The sequence below is a fragment of the Thermobia domestica genome, chromosome 4 (assembly GCF_964235325.1).
Source record: "Thermobia domestica chromosome 4, izTheDome1.hap1.1, whole genome shotgun sequence".
Lineage (NCBI taxonomy): Eukaryota > Metazoa > Arthropoda > Insecta > Zygentoma > Lepismatidae > Thermobia > Thermobia domestica.
This window is the reverse complement of record NC_137457.1, coordinates 303,815,375-303,839,017: the sequence shown is the minus strand read 5'-3', so window position 1 is coordinate 303,839,017 and position 23,643 is coordinate 303,815,375. Positions and strand designations below refer to the sequence as shown.

The 23,643-nt window shown below is 36.9% G+C and overlaps 1 protein-coding gene across 3 annotated transcripts in view; it reads left to right on the top strand.

The window, feature by feature from the left end:
• The window catches only part of RhoGEF3 (Rho guanine nucleotide exchange factor 3), a 920,825-nt gene that overhangs the window by 866,402 nt on the left and 30,780 nt on the right, over positions 1–23,643 (top strand). For all 3 annotated transcript variants that reach the window (XM_081756412.1, XM_081756413.1, XM_081756411.1), the window contains exons 12-14: positions 32–171; positions 11,517–11,696; positions 13,918–14,106. In XM_081756412.1, the coding sequence (XP_081612538.1) occupies positions 32–171; positions 11,517–11,696; positions 13,918–14,106 (509 nt within the window). The remainder of the gene's footprint in view (positions 1–31; positions 172–11,516; positions 11,697–13,917; positions 14,107–23,643) is intronic.

The following is a 23,643-nucleotide window of genomic DNA, read 5'->3' as shown; positions in this document are numbered from 1 at the left end:
TACATTTAATAATGTAATATTTAAATTGCAGGTATTCCTAACCTAAGAACATCGACTGGAAATATCAACAGCGAAGATGAGCAGGAGCGATGTACTTCGGAAGACGAGGCGTTATCAGACTCTGAATCATCTAACGCTTCGTTATCTGAAAGAAAGAAGTCTTTCGAGCAGGTAAACTGATTCGATAGGGGATTATCCTGTGTAACCTTTTCACCATATGATTAACAGTTACAGAAATCAATTGATCTTCTCTTAAGAGGGCTTTCTAATAGTGCTAATGTCAGGTATTGGTAAACAATAAAATATATTGAAGGAAACTCGGGATATATATTTTAAAATAGTTTGAGTGTATGTTGTGTTGTAATGAGCAATAGTTTTGATTCATATATACAGTCTTGTTCAAAAATCGTTGCTCCACACGTTTTTCTTTTAAAATATAGAACTTTCATAGGCAAAATATTTATAATGTTGGAACGCATAGAGGTGTCAAAGAGAAAATTGCTGGTTCGTATATTCCTACTTAAATAAATAAATAAATAAAATTGAGATGCATAGCCAAGTACTTTGAACAAAACTGTAAATCAGTGCAATAAAAAGTATATTTTTTGTAGTAACATTTAACATGTATTGTTTATTTAATTGACACACAAAACTGACGACTGTATTGAAGCAAAAATATGCCAATCTTGGGACAAGAAAAGTTTTTTAGTTACTAATGATATTAATACGGATAGGTGCTGATTGCCACGGGTGCTGACTGCCACAGCCAATTATTGGTGCTGACTGCCACGACTGTCGCTGATTGCAAATATGAAGGTGCTGACTGCCACGACGGCGTGCTGACTGCCACGAGCCTGGGAGAAACTGTATTTGGAAAGAGAGGAATTAATCCCTCATACTAAATTTATGATTATTAATTAATTTAGCAGGGATTAATTTAGTAATCATCACAGCAAATCTATGTGGCATCCTATAAGTTACAAAGTTGCTCACTAAGTGGAACGACATACACTTGGATGTTTATAAAGGGATTGTCTTTTCTGTTATATGTACAATTTGCACATTTCATTGTTTATATTAATTGTTTTATTGTATTATTTAATGGATATGATGGTCTGAAGTCAGCTGACAAGGGAAGTTTGGGAGAAGCACTCGCCTGCAGAGAAATAAGCATGTCATTTGAAGGACCAATTCATGCTGATTACAACAGGTAATAAAACTCCTATACGTTGAGAACTGTTCGAGATTTTCAGCTTGGAAATTTATATGAGAAAATGAGTGGATGCACGTTTCAATGCGTTAAGGCCGTGTCTAACGTTTGGAGCTGGGATCATCAGTCCCAATATAATAACATGGTAAACTTCTTTCCAAAATATTATGAAAACTATTTGTCTTATGCAGTTCAAACTTTCTCCAGATGTTAACCTACCACAATACTACATGTTCACTTTTTTATTTTTAAACTTGCTCTTATAGTTTATAATTATTATTTTTTACAAGTAAATATGGCAGCGTTGTAAGCAGGCTTTCTTTTCCTGTTCGTGGAGGTGCAGAGACCTGATCCATTCACACCATTGTTCCTCACTGATCTTCAAAAAGTTGGTAGTAGTTGACAACCTGACCATATGGTCGCAAGAAAAAAGCTTGCGGGAGGTAAGACTGGCTGCTGTCAGAAATGAGAAAATCTTATCTACCTACACATCTTTTTACTTGTATTTTGTAACAAGTCTTGTTTTGAATTGTCTTCTCTTCAAAATTTGTTCAAGATTGGTCGAGTGGTTCAGGAGTTGTAAAGTTTTATTTATTTTTATACTACCTCCTCCACCCCCTCCCCTTAGTTCTACCATCAAAGTGAATAGCCTAAAACCAACCCAGCCTCGAACCTCATTCATGTTAGAAATTTGATCGAGATCTGTCGGGAGGTTCAGGAGATTTAGTCACATAGTGATTTTCAATTATATTTATATATATATATTACAAGACAGAATATAAGTGATTTTATTAATTTTTAAAAGAGGAAAAGAAAGATAGGTAAGTAGTTAGTGCCCGGCTTATAAACACTTGCGTCGGAAGTAGATCTTCACGTTTCACGCTCATCATATAATTTAATTAAATAGAGAGACGGAACAAGAATGAGGTGGGCACTTTTTTTGGGAAAATTTACGGATAAAACCTGTTGACTCAGAAACGAAGAACTTATTTATGTAGGCGGATAACTTGTAACTCATGTAACTGAGATACAGCACTAAAAAGTTTGTTCCGTCACCATGCTTTTGTTCTATATGAACAATGCAATGAACATACATATTTAGTAAAATTATGAAGTGCAACTTGCATTTATGGACTAAAAATTATGAAAAATATGTTGTGATCAGTGGCATATTTAGGGGCTATGGGGCCAATACCGTCAGGGATAATTCCATTATTACGTTTTCGCATCATGCGTACAGCACAAATGATGGTACGAAAGCAATGAAGAGAATTTATCTACGTTTAAAATATCCAAGTCATTACAAAATTTACTCCAATAATAAGTGTGGTTTAAGTGTTCGTATATCACACTATTCGTGTAACAATCATGACGCGGAACGGTTGTGAAAACTCCTCGTTGAAATTAAGAAAAAAATAAGATATAATTTTTTAAACATAAATTAACAAAACAGAGCAATAAAATTTCGAGACAAGAGCGAAAGAAGTCTTCAAGGATCGAGACGAGACGAGGCCTATTAAACTTAGGAGACGAGACGAGAAAACCTTACTTTTCGTCTCGTCTCGTCTCGTCTCATAAGGAACATTATCTGAACGAAGCAGATGTCATTCTCACTTGTAGTGACTAGCTGGCAAATGTTTGTGCATTTTTTGCATGAATAATCGATTTTATGGCATATCAATCTCCAAGCATATCATCAATCTGTACGCTATTATTGGTTATTACCCAAGAATAAAACCCTGTAGAATGCATTAGGTTATTATTTAGAAATGAAATCTTTCAGTTTTACGTCTCACTGTTATACCGAATACGCTAAAGGAGAGTGTGATGATGAGAATGAACGAAATGCTGTAATGAAGAAAGTGGGAGAAACGTCAGAACCCCAAGAAAACCCACGCACATGGCGTTTGTCGACCACAAAACTCACTTGGCGCGAGCTGAAATAGAGCCTGGGACAACACACACCAGAGGTGATCACTCTACCACTGAACCACCGTGGTCCCCGTTATTCTTCATGGCATAATTACTGTTGTAAAAGAATTTTTGAAATTCTCAGATTGTTAATCTGCACGAAAATAATTTTGATGAATAATATTTCTTCTATCTGGATTTATTATACTTCCAAACTATGTTATGCATAAGTATCGGAAGTCCAATAGAACGGCTCTGCATGTTGACAGGTATCAGACGAAAATTGGTAAGAGATATCGAAAAGAATTTTCCGGAATAGATTTAGCGTCCTAAGAATAGGTTCCATCTCCTCCGTCAATCTTCTATATAAATCGAAAGTTATAGAGATCGACTACTTACGGGTCATAAATCAAAAACTATAATAGCTAGCGACAAGCGGGAATAGGGAATTGATTCAACGACTCTAGAAAATGTACCTCTCCATCTCTATTTCTCTATTGAAAATCGGAACTGGTAGAAATTTACTACTACTTCCAGTTTCAATATTGACTTTCGTAGAGCAAAGACGATAAGATATATCGAGAAGCAGTTTTCTGGAATCCATTCAGCACCCCAAGAATAGGTTCCGTGTCTGTCTCCTCCAACAACCTTATATTTAAACCGTAAGTGATAAAAATCGACTACAACCAGTTTCAACATTAATGGCCATAAATCAAAGACGGAAATAACTAGCGACGAGAGGATTTGGGAAATTGATCCAACGTCAAGAACATTTACCACCTCTACCCCTATCTCACTATTAAAACCGTAAGTCGTAAAAATTTACTACTATTTCCGGTTTCAATATTGATTTTCATAGAATAAAAACTGTCAGAGAGCTCGAGAGGTTTTCGGGAATTCAAACGACGTCTCAAAACTAAGCTCCCTTTCTTTCGTTAACCATGTATTGAAATCAGAAGTGGTAGGAATAAACCGTTTTCGGTTTTGACATTGATCGCCATAAAAATAAATTGGTAGTAGATAGCGACAGTTTTCGAAAATCGATTGAGCATCTCAAGAAAAATACCATCTTCACCTATTTCTCTCTACTGAAACCGGAAATGGTAAAACAATTTCACTCTTTTAGTTTCAATATTGATCCCTATAGCTCCATAGAGCTCCCCCGGACCTATGTGGATAGCATACGCGTCTTTGGCGCGGGAGACCCGGGTTCGATTTCCGGCAGGAACTCGTATGGTTCGTATTCCTTCGCTGTAGTTCCACGTCTCATATAGCCTCGCTGCTGAACGGTACGCTAAGCTGAAATCAAACTAAAACCAAATCGATAGCTCCATAGAGCAAAATCGATAAGTGATATCAAGAAGCATTTTTATTATTATTAATGTTAACCCACGATTTTCTTCTGTCCCACCAGGCGAATATCACCAGGATGATATACTTCCCAAAATATGCTCTGCCTGATTTCCACATTTGTCTTTGTTATTAATGTTTCGGTATAAAATGGCATTTCGGCTCCATCTGACATGTCGTTTTCTAAAATAAATATTAATTAATACATTTAAATTTACTCGTCAATTGTGTGTGTGTTTTTAACACGGCAGCGGTCTATTTCTCAAAATTACTCGTCTTGTAATTTTTTTTTTTTTTTTTTTTTGAGAATCCATCAAATATCATGAAGTAGATATACTAGAATAAATAGTAAAATTCATTTCTAAGTACTATTGCTGACATTTTTAATTTGCCGCTTTTTAATAATGTATACAAGTGTAAAATATTTGATTTTGAGAAGTATCGCACTTCTATTACAAGAGTAGTAGTTTTGAGACGTAGGCCCCTGTAGTCTCAAGTTCGATTTAAAAAAAAAAAGGCAAAGAATTGGGTTCTCGATGCCACTCAAAACGCTATGTAAATAATATATATATAGTAAAAGAATCGTTCGGACCGTTCTTTATTTTTATTCATTTCTAGATTTATTAGACAATTTTGATACGAATATACTTAATAGACAGTAAGTACCAGCATTTAGTATATCGTTCGTTTTTCCTAAGACTTCTCTTTGATCTATATGTAAATTTTTCTCAGTTGATGCAACAAATAAGTGAGTTTCCTTTACGCTATACAGTTCGAAACTAATTTTATAAGATGAACAGACTTCCCTCACTTGAAAACAACATAGACAGATTTTCTGAAATTTTCGTATGTTGTTAGCTGCAATATGCCTGTACAGGTAACTATTCACTGATATGTTTACGTAGAATCAAGGAAATCTTTACGATCTATGAAGAGAGAGAAAACAGACATTGCTCTTGTTATCTGCTGTCAATCTGCATTCCATCGGTTTCTTTTTTCTCCGCGGACAACCCTAAGTTCACGCACGTGACCTAGCGGGGGCAGAGAATGTAAGAAATCTACCTATAGCTTCCTATAACATCGGGACAGCTTTAAAGGGCTCTTTCCCCAACCACTGCTTCTTTTCACCCCCACAACTCTCGGTTAGTACTCGCAAGCGTGTAAGCTGTCACTGCTCTCAGTGTTGCTGTACCTCCGATTTACTTGTGCAGTTAAAGTCCGGCAAAATAAGGAGAAAGCTTTCCTTCCTATTTTCAGTTAACAACAACAAAAATTTAAAAAAAAATATTTCAACTAGAAAAAAGGAAAGAAAGAAAAGGAATCGAGGCAACATTGGTTTTTAGCCAGAAGGGATCATAAATTTCTACCACGTGTCGCGAAGACTAATAAGGAAAGGTCCAGAGGGGTGAACAGGGTTTTTAGAATTCCTGGAAAAAGAGCCCTCTCTTTCTGTCCCATGCTGTTCTACACTGTTGCAAAATGCAGCCAATATCTTAAACAGCTTTTAAATGGAAGAAAATTAATTTTTAATTAGCGCGCTTTAATATTACCTTAGCAAGAAAAAGTAAAAGTGAACATGCAATATTAATACTAACAAACATTTGGCCGAATTTTGAACTTTATAAAATAAATAGTTTTCATAAAATTTTGGAAAGAAATATGCCATGTTATTATATAGGGAAATCTTATCGCATTGCGAGTGTTGGACACAGCCTTAAGTATTCTCACCCATGGCGAAGCCTGATAGTTTGAACTTGCTATTGCTTGATCACTGGGGTCCATTCACAGACAAATTGTCCATTACAAGTTGCATGACGGATAGCAAAGACCTAATGGTTGAGAAGATACCAAAGAATTGCACACGATTTGTGCAACCATTTGATGTGTTTTGATTCCGATCAATCAAAGATTATGGCAGGAGATGTGTACATAGTATGAATCTTCTTCATCTGGACGTTATAATGTACCAACGAAACAATCAAATAAGGTTCGTGTCCATACGAATCACTTCCGATCACCGCGATACATTAGATTGTTTCAGTTTGCGTTCTGCAAGGCAGGTTATGAACAAATTATAGGAATATAACTTTTGAATCACTTGTCGAATTTGGTTTTTGCTTTGGTTCTGCGAACTGTTCTCTTGACGGATGCAACACAATTGCACATATAAAATGTTCATGGTGCAAGGGAGTATTTTGCCTGCGTCATTTCTTCATAAAACAGAACAACAGTGATCAATTTTCATCTCTAATCTATGATTATTGTAAACAATGTAATGACTAATTGTATCTAACAAACCCGTTAGTTATTGCGAAACACTTTTTTTTTCTGTTACTTCCGATAGCTTTCAATTCGTATGTCAATATTCGTTACTAATTATGTTGTACTTAACGCGTATAAATGCGTATATCCTCATTTTCTCATATAAATGTCCAAGTTGAATATCTCGAACCGTTCTCAACCGTACAGGAATTTTATTAGCTTGTTGTAATCAGCATGAATTGGGACTTCAAATGGCATGCTTAGTTTTTCTGCAGGCGAGTGCTTTCTCCTGAACTTCCCTTGTGAGGTACAGCCAGCAGTGCTTTTTTGATGGAACTTTCAAGAGCTGCTCGAAACAATTTGCACAGCTGTACACAGTTCATGCTGACATATGGAGTTCAAGTGAGAATACATAAATCGTACCAATTTTGTACACACCGCTCCCTGACAAAACTGAAAGTACACTCATGTCCAAAATTATTGTCGCATATCTATAACTGTCTTCTTGTAAGAATATAATTTGATAATTTTGCAGAGTACTTTTAATACTTATATTATGTGTATAATCAGGAAATTTATATTTGTGATAAATTTCATAGGAAAAGAATTATAAATATGAAAATCATAATGAGTAAAATAAAATGTAACTAAATGGACAAGGAAATTTTATTTTCGTTTTATTGTTCTTATTTACTGCTCTTTTGACATGAAATTTACCACATACTTGTATTAGCCGATTATACACATACTAACATTATAAGAAATACCGGGCGAATTCGTTATCAAATTATATTACTAGAAAAACATATTTATAATAATGTGACAATAATTTTGGACATGAGAGTACATACAGAGACCTGTTTACCTTTGTTAAGTGTTGGTCTGAACAACATGATCCTAAGGATCATCTAGTTTCTTTCATGCTTCTTGGCGTCCGGTAATGTTACGTCTAGCAACTTTCTCTCAGGCTCGTGGCAGTCAGCACCTTCATATTGGCAATTAGCGCCAGTCGTGGCAATCAGCACCAATAATTGGCTGTGGCAGTCAGCACCCCACCATTAATACAAGGTCTGTAAATAAAGTAATGAGACCGGAGGTAGAACTCAGGACTTAGCAAACACTGGACGTCTTCCTCATCCCTTCCCTCCAGCGCACACTCGTCAACATTTCATGCAGCCTCGATGTGAGTGACAAGACCGTCGTGTTAACAGGTGAAATGAGAGAGCTCTGTTGTGAAGTGAATCTTGCAGCACCATGTACATGAGCGAACAAAGTTACGTGCAGTGGTGTGCCATCAAGTTCTGTTTTAAACTTGGGTACAACGCGACCGAGGCTGTATAGAAAAATAAAAAAAAAGTCTACGGCAGTGCTGCTTTGTTGCGAACCCGGATCATTCAAAACATATTCTGAAGGCCGGGTATCAGTGGAACATGAGGCCCGGTCTGGACCAGCAACGTCCAGAAATTATTCACATATGGAATAAATTCGAGACCTTATGCAGATTGACCGTTGATTAACTGTTAGAATAACAGACGAACTGAATTTGAACTGCATGGCCGTCCATCAGATTTTGACCAGCCAATTGGAAGTGAGGAAACTTTGTGCGAAACTGGTACCGATTGAACAAAAGCTCAACAGGGAAGACGCGTTCCATGATCTTTAGAGGGATTCAGAATGATCCAGATATTTTAAGGAGGTAACGAGACTTGCGTCTTTGAGTTCAGTCCCGAAATCAAACCACAAAGTGCTGAGTTTTACACTCTTAACTCGTCACGGCAGAAAAAAAGCGCGAATGAGCAAGTTGAAAATCTAAACCTTGCTCATATTCTCTTTGACAGTAGAGCATTGCCCATAAAGAAAAAAAAAATGAAATGAAATCTTTGAGTTTTACGTCCCACGGTTATGCCGGTTAGGCTAAAGGAGACGGTGATTATGAGAAATGAATGAAATGGTGGAATGAAGAAAGTGGGAGGAAACGGGAGAACCCCGAGAAAACCCACGCACACGGTGTTTGTCCACCACAAAGTTCACTTGGCGGGAGCAGGGTTTGAACCCGGGACCCCATGCACCAGAGGTGAACGCTCTACCACTGAGCCACCGCGGCCCCTGCCCATAAAGAATTTGAACCTGAAGGCCAAACGATCAACAGAAATTTTACTGTGAAGTTCTTGATCAACTACGAAAACGAGTCACTCGCATGCAGCGAGATGTCTCAAACTCGTGGATGGTGCATCATAATAATGCTCCTTGTCAATACTAAAAACAACGTCTCCATCGCTGCGTAGCTTTCTAAAGGAGCTATTTTGAAGGGGATAAAGTGCAAGTGTAGATAAATAAAGGTAGTTTTGAAGAAGTCTCATTACTTTATTACTGGCCTCGTATTTTACAACATGAAAGTCTCTGTTAACTTAACTATTCAGCAAAATAGTATTTAAAATATTTTTGTGTGCTGCCTCTGTTTAATTAAAAATAAGGTATCAAGTCTGGTGGGAAATTTGATAATAGCTCTCTTGGACAGCCACACATGCAAGTCTGTGCGCAGAATGGAGTTTAGTCAAATGGGTTTCAGCACATTATGTTTGTTTATTCCATATAAATAGGCAATAACATATCTTGAGGGGTATTCGAACTCCATCATTTCACAGACATGTGTCCTACTAAGAAAATGATTTAGATTAAAATTTCATTATAATTACATATAAAACCAGACCATTTGGAGTAACAACGATCTGTCAAGGAAGACTGGAGTATCTGTTGAAACTATATAGGACAAGTTTAACAAGACGCAAATACTGGCAAGTTTTTGCCTAATTATTTAACAGTATGTGTCAATTTCTGTCCCTAAACCATTACAATAAATATATGTAAGAATTTTAATCTTTATGTAAAACAACTTGATTTAACCTAATATTACCCAAATCATTTTCTTAATATTACATATGTCAGCGAAATGATACTACAAATAATGGAGTTCCTTCAACAGTTCAGAACCCTTTTCATTAACTAACTGCGATCTTCCAAGAAAGGCAGTAGTATCTGTCGAAACTGTATAGGCCAATTTTAACGAGACGCAGTCACTGCATTTTTTTTTAAAAAAAATAATAAACGTGCAATTACATATATATCTCTGTTTTGTCAGGAATGACAAGCAACAGTGAAATTCGGTGGATGTATCATTATTTGTGTGGTAAACATATTTTCAGATGTCGAAAAAGACTTGCAAATGTGACTAGAGGGCAACAAACACAGGATTACCTCGCGAAAATGGACTTTTCACATCAACATACTAATGGAAAGTAGATATAAATTGAACAACATGCTACAGGGTGGATATAAAGTCTGAAACCAGTTGAAAAACTTATAAAGAATAAAACGATTTTACCGACATCATTCTTAACTAAGACTGTGCGATTTCCGGATTTCGATGTCAAAAATCGACATCAAGAAAACATTGAAATTTCGGAATATCGACATTTCCAAAAATGTCTAAATCGAAAAATTGATTACGAAAGTATGTCAGACATCGAAAAATAATATTACACAGCCTTATACTCGATACACATGTTTCTTTGAATTATCGTCAATATATGATTATCCAGTGCAACTAAAATACAAGGTTATTCTCTCGCAGAAAGATCTAAATCTTGCATTTTTCATGTCGTACAATTCAGTTTTAAAAAATAGTTAATCTGGTGTTCGATCCAAAGGCTTGTTTTTAGACTTGCAAACTGTTTTGCAAAAGTATGGGAAGTCTTACAGGACAGCTATGGCCCGTCCGTTTGTCGACAGGTATCAGAGCAAGAACGAGCATAAATAGCGAGAAGCTTTTTATATATATCTTGAGGGGTATATATACAGGGTGTTTCAAAACAACACCGACAACGTTCGGGAGGTGATTCCTGACACCAAGATAAGACGAAAAGTATAGACCACCCTGGGTGCACAAATGCTTCCTTTCGGAGTTACAGGCTGCCGAAAACATGAAAAAATGAAATTTAAGGTCCATAGCTCCAAAACTATGGGGCCTACCAGGTGTGTTCAGGTGCACTGCGGAGAGATGGCAACTCTGCTTAGATATGGAGGGTGATCATGTTGAATTACTGTGATTTCGTTAACTTACGATGTTTTCTTTGATATTATACACACTTCATTTAAATTTAAGTGCTCTTTCTCAGAAATTGTTAGGGACTTCTACGGCACCTCAGTTCAGAAATTGTAAGATCCTAAGAACTATCCGATGGTATGGTCCTGTATCTCCGACTTTATCCCTATCAAAACCGGAAGTCACAAATCTGTATCTTTCGAAAGTCTACCGTAGTTTCAGAATATAAAACGGAACCACTTGTTTTCCGGTTTGCGTCAGTGAAATTTTTCATTCAGCCGGTAGCATACGATTTGAGAGTAATGAAATGGCGTTTCGTTTTGTATCGCTGCTTATCTTTTGTTCGTCCTTCGTGTTTTCCAAATGCCGCAACTCATATAAAATCAGAAAGTAATACCGCCAGTGTTCCTGACTTGTATTCACCCTGTAGAGCACTAAAATCGTTGTATGTTGACCAATTTATTTAATTTAATATTTTGGAGGACATTATCAGAAAACTAACCGATTGATTATAACGTTGGTTCTATATGTACTCTTGTTTTCTCAACATTTAACCATTGTTTTGACACTCATGCTATTTGCTTTATACCCAAATTAAGTACTAAATAATTAATAGAAATATTTAACGCTTGGCATGGGGGTATTAATAACAAACAGCTGCGTATTTTGTTTTGGTTTCAGGGGGTGGATGAAGACGCCGTGGTGCTTGCTGAAGCGCTGTGGGATCACGTAACCATGGATCCGGAAGAACTTGCTTTCCGAGCAGGAGAGGTGATAGAAGTGTTGGATACAACTGACAAAGACTGGTGGTGGGGATCAAGGGAGGAGAAGAGCGGCTGGTTCCCAGCAGCCTTTGTACGGGTAGGTACCATTACTAATAAATTATAGTGAGTAAATCGATTCAACTTAATTTCCTGGGAACTGAGTTATGGTGCAGTAAAGTACCAGTATAACGAAATTTTGGGGACCTCCGAAGTTAATTTATTTCAGTAAAATTTTATTGTGTATTGAAATATATCAATTCTCAGGAATTCATCGATTGTTATATCCAGTGCACGATCTACATTATTTCGATATGAATTTATGGACAAAAAATCTTAATATTTATTAGATGAGAGGGCACCGGTAGTCGCCACTTACGCACTAAAATCCCTAAAATAAGGAAAATACATGAGATTAAAAGTTAAGCTATCCGCCACTAAGTTCCTTACTATCCTCGTCACGATATATTATCATGTGTGACGATATACTCCTCGGTGGGGAAATACTTTGCTGAAGATTAGCTAAGTGTATGATGAGAAACATCCGGAAATGTGTTCGTTTGTATCAAATCATAAGTGAATCAGGTATGTTCTTCTTTACATATCAATTGCGATACAGTATGTTCTCGTATTCTGAGTGACCTGAACCTTAGATTTAGTATCCCTAGAACACGTTTATCATTAGATATATATTTATGTGCAATTCCATGAGTTAATGGACGTGACTACTACTAGCTCACTCTTGACTCACTTGTACTAGAATTCGCCACACCTGGCAACTGCTGGATCATCTATCGTTTATTATTAAATTTGGATGCTTTTGTACTTTATTTAAAGAAGAAAAAAAAAACTTTGTTTACTGATCATTTTGGTATATATTTCTGAAAACTGAGTGGAACCAATAGTCGTCACGGGAATAAACACTGTCAACACAACGTTGTGAGCTATCAAAAATACTTTGTTAATAAACATACAAAAACGCGTAAATACAATGTATTATTTAAGCGTTCTTTCAGAAAACAAATCAAATATACTTAGATATTTTATTTTTGTACCTGTGGTTTAAACAATGACATATATATACAGCGAGCAGACATGAAGTATTTGATTTCCAGTTTTTCATTTTACAATAATATATCTTGACTAACTCTTGTTTAATGCTGTTGTATTTTAGATCGATTCATTTCAAAATGGCATCGAAACGAGGAAAAATCTTAAATTATTATTCTGAGTGGATGCAGGGAATCTTTGAGCGATGTGAAGGTAGGGGTTACCATGCTACTGTTGCTTTAAAAAGAAATACTAATCATTCCTCGAGGTACCCTCAAAGACAAGACTACGGGAAAATCTCCAGAAAGAACGAGGATGGGTTCAGAATCTACGTTGATAAAGGACGTTGAAGAGCAACTGTTATGTGGATTCATGCTGAGTGAAGGGGAAATTTTTAGTATCAAAAGAACAAGTCCTGGTTAGTGACCAAAAAATGATGGGAGTTACGTGAGTAAGCCCTGAAGTGCTTACTAGGGTTTTTCAAAAGAAATTCCACTGTCTCTGAGGATGGCGAAAAGTTTTACTATTTCTAGAGCATCGGAGACCGAGGAACAATTAGAGACCTGAGCAAGTTGTGTTTTTGAATATTTATCAGAAAATAATTACACTAACAGCTTAAGTGATCTGAGTAGAATGTTCAACGGGGACGAATCTGATTTACACTTAAACCAGCAAAGAAACAGTTTTAACCGCGAAAGGCGACAAATATGTCTCAAACTCTCTACGCGGACGAAAAGAATGCTTGACTGTTCTGATCACAGGCAATGTGGAGAGTAAGTTGCCCCCTCCCTCTTCTTTGATAGTTTTCAAATATGTTGTTTGATATATGGTAAAAGATAAGCAATGCAGCTTCAAATAATCTGAGATAAGATGATTCAAACGACAACTCCGCGACAATAGAAGTAAAACGAGGAGAACTCATAAAGCGTGAAAATGGAAGAGATATCCTGGAGAACCGAAGAAAGAAGGAATCAAAAAAGAGGAAAAATGCAGCAAGAAGAAAGAGTAGGAAAAATATGAAGGCGAGGACTAGAAGATTAGACAAAAAAAAAAAAAAAAGATAAATTCGAGTGCATGGTAACCCTGGCGGACCATAGTAGCCTGTGTGACAACTTATTATGTAGGTGATTAATGTATTATTATTATTTTAAATTATGTATTTACATAAGTTGTTTTTCAAATATTTTGAGGAACACGAACTTATTTTGCGGAATATAGTTTAGGAGCTGTTGTTTTACGTGACACCAATGAAAATGTATTTTCTTTTATAGTTACGTGTAAGTCAAGAAGATACAGTAGAAGACTGCTTAGCGGCGATCGCATCAGGGTCAGCGTCGTCTCAACTACGAAGAAGAACCAGTATATCATTATTATCCAACGACCAAGTCAGGAGCAGTGTTGTTCGAGAGGTTATCAGCACAGAGCGGGACTTTGTGAAGAACTTACGAGATGTTGTGGAGGTAATATATTTTTCAGTGTCTTTTTGTAAGTAGTTGTGTATTTGTGTAGTGTTCAACGTAACGAGTCAACTTTTAATTCATTGACCTGTAAAGATAGTGTAATGTGATTAGTGTTCTAATTACAATATATAACCCACATTCGCCATTAGCCCATTTCATGAACAATCAAGTCAGCGATTAAGTGTTTGTTTACGATGGGCGCTAAGTAAAGATTTCTCCTGACACAATGGTCAGGGGTGTACTCAAATTGGCACAGATGTTAGTCTTTCTCCAGAGAGTTGTCATCTAGAACCATACGCATATAATTTTGTACAGCTACAGCTACCATTTTTATAAAGCTTAGCAGTTTGGAATTGGAGATACGAATGTACCTCTATAATCAGTGCTTCATCAACTGGGAAGCTCTTACTTTCGGAAACAACTTTATGGAAAGATAAAAGGTTGAAATCAAATGGCATATGTCAGGTGTAAGCGAAATAATGAGATTTTCTTAGCCACATGAATAAGCTTCTATTTGAGCGACATGAGAGCTGTAAAAAGAGTTTTGTTTTCAAGAACATGGGCACCGTTGAAAAGTATATTGTGCCTTTAATTTTTCGTAGAGTTTCCGTAATTTCACTGAATAAGTCATAGTGAGTTGGAGTCATTGTATGTTCTTTTGCCAGAAAATGTGTCATTTTTTTCTTCTGGTTCCTCCTAAAAAAATAGCATCATCATAGACACGTACCTTTCTGAAGGTTGTGGACCACAAGGTTTATATTGTGTAGCCTAGGCTTCAGACGTTTGATGCTGATCTACGTCGTCTTATATTGTGATAAGGCCTAGCGAACAAATATTATAAGTAATCAAAAAAAAAAAAAAATCGTTATACATGGCTAAAAGTTCACGGAAGCAGATGACATGGTTGCTCCTTGCAGAAGATAAGATCAGCGAATCATATTTTCTCTCTCTTTCAAACGACTGCACTAACTTTACCTTTGTTAACTTAATTTTCTAATAGTTATTCGGTGATCTTCTAGTATGGTTGCTTACTCCTTGGTGGTATACCCTTAATTTGTGATTGTGATGGTCGTCCAAAAATATGGGCCGTTTTCTACGGACTCTGTCCTCGTTTGAAATGTCAATGCTGTAGGACATTTAGCTTTGTACACATTACGATCTCTATGTTTGGTGCGGGGTTGTCAAATTGAAGGCAAACCCGGGGACTACCTGCGTTTATGTAGCTGGAGACAAATTTGAAATCGAGCTCCTTCGTGGCTAAGCGGTTAGCGTACGCGCCTATGGCGTGGGAGACCCGGGTTCGGTTCCTGGCGGGAGCTCATGTGGTTCGGGTTTTACGTTAATCAGTAGGTCCATGTCTCAAATAGCCTCGCTGCTGAACAGGACGTTAAACTCAAAATCAACTCAACAAATTTGAAATTGGATTTCTGCATGTTTTTACCGCCATTATTTCTGACTTAACCATCACTATTTCTAACACATCATTAATACTAGCCAAATTATAGGCTGTCGTGCCAAAGTGAAAATAAAACTAGTGATTATTGACTGCTACCTTATTATTCATATTTTTGGAGCTCTTCGCTGAATGATAGAGAGTACTGTTTTCCAGAACTGTTTTGTGAAAATCTTAACAGGCCATTTTTAAGTTCATATGAACTCAAATGTCGAACATCACAAATTCTTTTTGTATCATTGGACCATTGAACTTTGATTACAATAAACATTCATTTGACATGTGCTTTACTGATTGTTACAGCGAAAATATTCTGCATTATTTTGAACTTATTTGGTGCATCTCCTTTCGCAAAAAGAACACTCTACAATTAACAACAATTATTATTACCCTTAGACATCAAAACAGGAGCTTACTGTTCAGTTCATTTCCATCGAAACTAATTTTAAATTTTATTCTCACTGTTGTTAAATACTTAAATAAAAACATTATTGAAACAACAATGAAAATATTTTAAACAACCTTTTTTTTCAATAAAAGTACAATCCTTATAAATAACTAATAGGATATAAGTATAAATGACATCACTGTTCAACAACGAAAATGTAAATTGAACAAAATCAGCTAATTCTTATTGATTTTGTGGTGCTGATCACGAATTTGAAAGTTATTTTCGAATATTAGCTCTACTTTTCGTTTTACAGGCATGTCTAATAATAACACTTTAAAAATAAATATACTCGCTTCGTTTGGGGTAAAATGTTACACTGGTCCGGCAACACTGGAGAAACTAGATGAACGCTTGGTTTCATTGTGTTCCTTATCTCAGTAGTGTTCTGCTATTGTTAGAAAAGACAGGTTTAGTGCAGTTATCGGCGTTTTGGGTGTGACGTTTGTGTAGTGCAGGACATAAAAATACAACTACAAGTACGCAAAAATACTGGTATTTCGAATGTATATTTTTAAATAGTTGTCGGAACTATTTCAAGTGACATTTTGAGGATTTCAATAAACAAAAATGCCGCGAAATTGTGTAAACAATGCGGATAGCTTCTGCTACGTGTGTGGGGAAGTGACATTTTCCTCACAAAAGCAGACTATTACACCACTAATAAGAAAAGCCTATCAATATTACTTTGGTTGTAAAATTGGAGACCAAGATAAATCTTGGGCACCCCACATTGTGTGTAACACTTGTGCCAGCAATCTAAGAAATTGGATTAATGGGAAGGGGCGCTCAATGCCTTTTGCAGTGCCCATGATTTGGAGGGAGCCAAGCGACCACATCAGAGACTGTTATTTTTGTATGGTTCCTTCCGTCAAGAAGGGAATTTCCACGAAGAAGAAGCGGGCCTTGATCTATCCTAACATTCCTTCTGCAATGCGCCCTGTTCCACATGGAGAAGGACTACCTGTTCCTGACCCACCTAAAGAATACGATCTTTTTTCTGATGATGATCAAGAAGTTGAAGCTCCTGAATCAAGTACTTCGAAGGACCCTACATTTGTTGTAGAAGAACCTCCATGTGAACCACATAGACTTACTCAAGAGGAACTAAGTGATCTAATCAGAGACTTGGACCTCTCGAAAAGCAAAGCCGAAATTTTAGCGTCACGCTTAAAGCAATGGAATTCATTGCAGGAAAAAGTAAATATTTCAGTGTATCGGAATAGGGAGAAGATGTTCACTTCATTTTTTACTATGGAAGACACACTTGTGGCATGTACAGATGTAAATGGTCTCATGAGGGCACTTAAAATTAATTACGAACCTACGGAGTGGAGGCTCTTTATAGATTCGTCCAAGGTGAGTTTAAAGGCAGTGCTTTTATATATTGGAAATGAACTTCCTTCAATTCCTGTAGGTTACGCAGTTCATATGAAGGAATCTTATGAAAACTTGAAACGTTTACTTCAAGCCATTAAATATTACGATTTTCAGTTGCTCATTTGTGGTGACCTTAAAGTAATAGCACTGTTGCTAGGTATGCAGTTAGGGTATACAAAGTATTGTTGCTTTATATGTGAATGGGACAGTAGAGATCGTGGATCTCATTACCGCAAAAGTGATTGAAGTACCAGAGAAACTCTTCAGCCGGGAGTGAAAAATATGAACCACTGGTAGATTGTAACCGAATTTTGCTTCCCCCTCTACATATTAAATTAGGTCTTATGAAAAGTTTCGTTAAGTGCATGAACCAAGAGGATGAGGCCTATAAGTACCTAAGAGGACAATTCCCTCGATTAAGTGATGCCAAAGTTAAAGAGGGTGTTTTCATAGGGCCACAGATTAGGCAACTATTCAAAGATCATAAGTTCGACGAAATTCTCAAAGCTGCGTGGGAAAGCTTGAAGAGTGTTTGTTCACAGTTCTTGGGAAGACACCGAGCAACAAATTACAAACAACTGGTAGCAAAGTTGTTATTGTGCTACGAAAATCTTGGTTGCAATATGTCTCTGAAACTCCACTTTCTTCATTCACTTCTTTCCCGAAGATTGTGGAGCAGTAAGTGACGAACATGGTGAGCGTTTCCATCAAGATATTGCAGCCATGGAGAAGAGATATGAAGGAAAGAGGAGTTCTAACATATTGGCCGACTACTGTTGGACTATTGCAAGTGATGCTCCAGATGTAACCTACAAAAGGCAAGCCAAGTGAAGATGCTCAAAATAAAATAAACATAATTCTGTACAAGAGATCACTTGAAACTTTTGTCTACATTGCAGTGTAGTTCTTGCACAAAAAGGTATTTGTACATATTTTTGATGTTTTGATGTTAATACTGATTTTTATTACGGAATTGTTAATGTTTAACTTGACCACGGTTACTTTATTTTCTGTATTGCTGTGAAACTGGTATTTGCGCAATTTTGAAAAAGGAAGTACAAGGATATAGAAAGCTATAGGTTAGGGTACTTCTTAACTCCCCAGCTTATCACATCACAGTGAAATAGATAAAAAAAAAAGTGAAATGTAGGTTTTTACAAGGATTTTTCTTAAATGTTCTATAAATATTAATGCATTTGTATATATACAGCTACTGTTGTACAAGGGCGTTTGTTTTTTTTTTTTTCACAACCTGAGCTAAGAAAATTCTTCTATTATCATTTCCTTTCATATTATGCTTAAATGAATGTAAAAATCGGAATTTCAAAGAATTACATACTTTCGATCAAAATTTGTTGGCAAAGTGCTGTAGGAAACCTAAATGCTCCGAAGCAAGCAGTAGGCGGGGGGGGGGGGGTTAAGAGTCACAAAGCCCCGAAGCAACTGAGATTGGGATCCCGACGGAGCTCCGCAGCAAACTAGAGGCTTTCTCCTAGAGTTCCAGGCAAGCTAGAGGAGGAGAGACCAATCGCATACTGGTTATTGTCCATTGAATCCGCTTCGTTATATAAGCACTCCGGGCGGCGGTGGCGCTGCTGCTCTCATGTCGTCATGTGATTTGTAGGAGGTGGTTGGGGTCCGTCGTCTGCTTCTTGTAGTAATCCCATGTGAGGTGTAGTACTCCATCGTAAATACGTAAGGTTGATGTTTACAAACAGGAGCATGTGTGATTGTTTATAAACACAAGCACATGGTACATTACAATATACAGTAAAAGAATAAGAACAGGACATACATGCATTATATATGTAGTGAAAGAATAAGAACAATCTATAACATAGTGAGAAAGGCAAGTAACCAAATGTGTCGAAAATACTAACTAAAAACATTATTAAATTACCACTTGCGGGAAAGAAAGAAAGAAAAAAAAAAGAAAACTGTGAAGATAACGTTGTAAGAAAGGATTTAAGGCATTATGTGCCCTGAGGATGAATGTTACACTTGAAATATTAAAAGAAAAATTGACAGAGGAACATCACACTAGGCTCATTGATTAAATTTGCTGACTCTTAAATACCGTAGAATGTATTTCAAACCGGAGCACTCTGGGCGGCACCCGGAGATCCGGCAACCCTAGTTGGATGAGTGTTGCGTTTCAAAATCTGAAAGTTGATAACTGCTTCTTCCCGGCGGGAGCTCATGTGGTTCGGATTCCACGTTAATCAGTAGGTCCACGTCTCATATAGCCTCGCTGCTGAAAGGGACGTTAAACTCAAAATCAAGTCATCAAATCAAGTTGATAACTGCTTCGTTTTCCACTGGCTCCATCCTCATCTTCCCACACACTTATGCTTTATAAAACAATTAATTGTAAGTTAAGAGTTATTACTTCGTTGTTTCACGTAACATGCACATTTATTTATGGACAGTCCCATTTTCCTTTATTGGTGTGCAATTTCACAACTGCAAGGAGTGGGTCACACCCTGTTTCATATTTTAATGAGAACTTTCTCAAATGTTTACCTTAACATTTAAACACCGACCAGGGATTTCAACGAAATCGTAGGTTCTCACGTTAGGGGCTCTAGAAACCCCGTAATTATCACAGATTCATGATTCATACATCGCTGGAAATCTTATGGATCGCAGATTCCAACGAGGTAACACTTGTGCAATTTCCGCTTTATTCGTAGAATAAGATGAAGAAAGAGAAAAAATCCGGGAAAAAATTTAAAAAATAGAATTTGGGAGGCCCTGGCAACCCAAAATTGGTCAATTTTGAACATCCCCTATTTCACACACCTAACAAACAAGTACTTTTGCAGGGTATTAGCGTATAGTGGACTACTTTATTGTTTCGTATACCAATTTTTATTACTGTACCCCCAAGGCGGGAGGGAGGATTGCCCCCCAAAAAACTGATGTAATAAACAACAACAACAAAAAAAAAAAAAAAAAAACATGAATTTTACCCTTCCCCCTCTACTGTGGTAATCTCCATATACATAAGATGCATGACCTTGGAAAGCTTCATTCTTCACGAACACATTGATTCTAAAATTATCTTCGTGCCTTAATTAGGGGCTGAGCCGTGATGGTTTAAAGTCATGACGCAGATGTGCGTCAATAGGCGTTTAAAGATTAATCTTCTGTAGTCAAAAATGAAGAAAGAAATACAGTAATTGTGTACAGGAGAACAATAACTAGAACTAGGAATTTTATGTACTGAATCTTAATTTTTTTCTGCTATTAAATTGCCCAAATTAGCTTGTCTTGCAAACAAAACGTTAAATAAATACTTCTGTATTTTGGTTGCGCTTTTTTTTTTTTTTTTTTAAGTCTAAGTGGCTTTTTGCATCTTCTCTCAATGTCATCACCTTTTTGTTCTTTCTTAAGATCTTTTGTTGACTCGCCTAAATGTTATAATAAACAAGGAACACCTGGCATGTGCGACATCACATAATTTTTGCTGCAGTGCATTCCGTTAAGGGAAACCTATATAATAGAAATTGAAGGGAGTGGCAACTTCAAGCTATCAAATCACGCTTATTACCAGTCGGTATTGTTGAGTGCTTTCGTGCATACAAATATTTATTTAGTGATCGGATGAATTGATTAATTTGGACTTTTACCGTCTCGTTTAGTATCGACTCTCTCTCTCTCTCTATATATATATATATGGACCTACAGCTTAACGGTTGGGTTCGAACCACATGAGCTCCCACCGGCAATGGAACCCTAGACTCATGTGCCAAAGACGCATACGCAAGTCATATAGCCACGAGTCTTACTCACAAGGGAACATTTTCTGGTGTCACACGAAATGTGGAACGATATTATTTTCAATCGATTTGTCTTAGTGAACAAGAAAATCTATTGGCGGGGAAGATCCTCCATCGCAACCGTTTCTTACTTATGGGAGCACTGGCAACACAACGTTGTGTATAATGAGACGAAATATGGAGCAAGTTCGTTGAAGCACAACATATACTACAATGTGACATTATATTTGACAATACTGACAAATAACGGCAGAGGCATAGCAGATAACGAGAGAGGAGGGGCGGGTAAGCACAAGTAAAAATGGTCATATAATTGAGGAAAACGGAAAAGCGAGACGTCAGGGGAATGGTACAGTAATTATACCTGGCCAAGTAATCAATCACAAACAAACGACACTTTGAAGCAGAAATGGAAGAAAGAGCTATGGAGGGGATTGTCCGTAGGGTCCGGACCCGCTCCCGTCGTAATGTCCGATGTGTATAGAGTATTGTATACATATAGGCATTCATTTTCATATGTTTATGATGATGATGACATAAAAGTAAGACATCAATATACGCCCCTGTGTAATTGCAATGCAATGTTCAATACACCACTATACATTGAAAGATCAGTTCAGGAAGGTGGGGGCCGTTGCCCCCTTGGCTTTCTATTCTCCACCCATGTACTTGACCATGTCCATGATATATTACTATGCTATTCTCCTTAAGTAATATATCGTATGTGTTCATACCTTCTATGGAACTTTTCCGCTACGCTATACTCCACACTACCCTCCCCTCTGTCGTTACGTGCTTCGCCTCTTTCCTCACTTGTCAGAGTAGGCCCATTGTCTAATGTAATGTCACATTGTAGTATATGTCAGTAGCGGCTCGTAGTTTGTACAAGCACCGGTTGCAATGTTGCAATATCAAAGGTATGTAGGTACGTGCAAGTGTCCCCCCCCCCCCCAGCATTCTTGAGTCTTATCCAAAAAAATATTCAGGAAATATGAAGAGGAAAGTCTTTTAAGCTCTATTTGTATGTTATTGATTAAATCATTTCTCTAATATTGATTTTATATATAAGCTATTTCCTTTTTTTCAAACAACCCTATCAATGTACGTTTATATACTATTTATATACAAAACCTCTACACTCATGTTATTGAACACGAGATAAATCGAATATATAGTATGTGCTGTAAGCCATGAATGATGGCGTTAATCCGAAAAGAAGAAAAAAAGCAAGAAAATTGCATGCACGCAGTTAAACAAAATTATTTAATTATATAAACTATGCATTATTTTAGACTATGTTTATTATATAAACTATGCTTTCTTCCATCTTTTGGGCTTCAAATTTTTCTATGACTTTATTGAAATCTGAAATGCTGCTCGCCAAGTTTCTCTGAATAGAAAGCATCGCTACCGCAAATATTTTCCGCTTTATTTTCTTTAATGTCCAGAAACACCTCTCTCCTCCGACAATATGCATTTTCTTAGCATTTCTTTGTATAAATATACGGTACAAAAAGTCCATTTTCAGAAACCACGTATTTTTGTCTGTAAAGAAGCATGAAATCTAAGATGTTTTCCTTCGAAAATGAAAAAAAAAAAAAAAAAAAAAAAAAGTAGTTTAACATTCCAGCAAATTAGGCTAAAGAAGACAGATGAGTATTGGAAGTGAATGATTTGATATTAATTTATGCTCTCCGCCGGAAATCGAACACAGAATCATGTGCACGAAAGACACAGAGCTAGGAATTAGACCAGTAGTAAGACATTTTCTTCTTCGAGACTCGATCGATCCCCCCAGAATAGGATTTTTTAAAAAATAAATCTTATCCCAAGAATTTTCACCTTTGTATTATAAATGTTAAATAAAATCTATTGACTTCGAACGACCGCCCCCCAAACTTTCAGCCTGGATCCGTCCCTGCTACCACCAGACTTATATTTGTTCTTTGCGAGTTTATGTTTTGTGAATAACTTCTTTCTTCCAAGCGTCTGTATCTCGCTCACCCTGCTAGCGCTGCTAAGCGGAGGAATTCGTAACTATTACAGAAGCTGACCAGTTGCGGACGAAAGGCAACCGCATGAGACCAATACGGGAAGATAGGAGCGATGCAAGAATAAATCCACTTCCCCATGTTAAGAGATAGGAGCTCGCTGCCATATGCTCAGTGTTACTGCTTCCAGTGGCAACGTTCGCTGCCACTGGACATGTAAATCTCTCTCTTTCTTTCCGTTTTTTTTTTTTTTTTGATTGACTTTTTTCAGAAATGCATCAATACTGTTTCGCGCTCAAGAGCAGAGGTTTATTTTTTACTGATACACTACTTTAATACTTAAAAATAGTTTTAGTATTAAAAAAATATCCAGTTGCACAACCATGCAACATATAGTACCAGCCGCCACTGGTATATGTTTAACTGCGCTTCTATGCCTATTTTCATCTAACTCGCGCCATATTTCGTCTCATTATCCAAAAC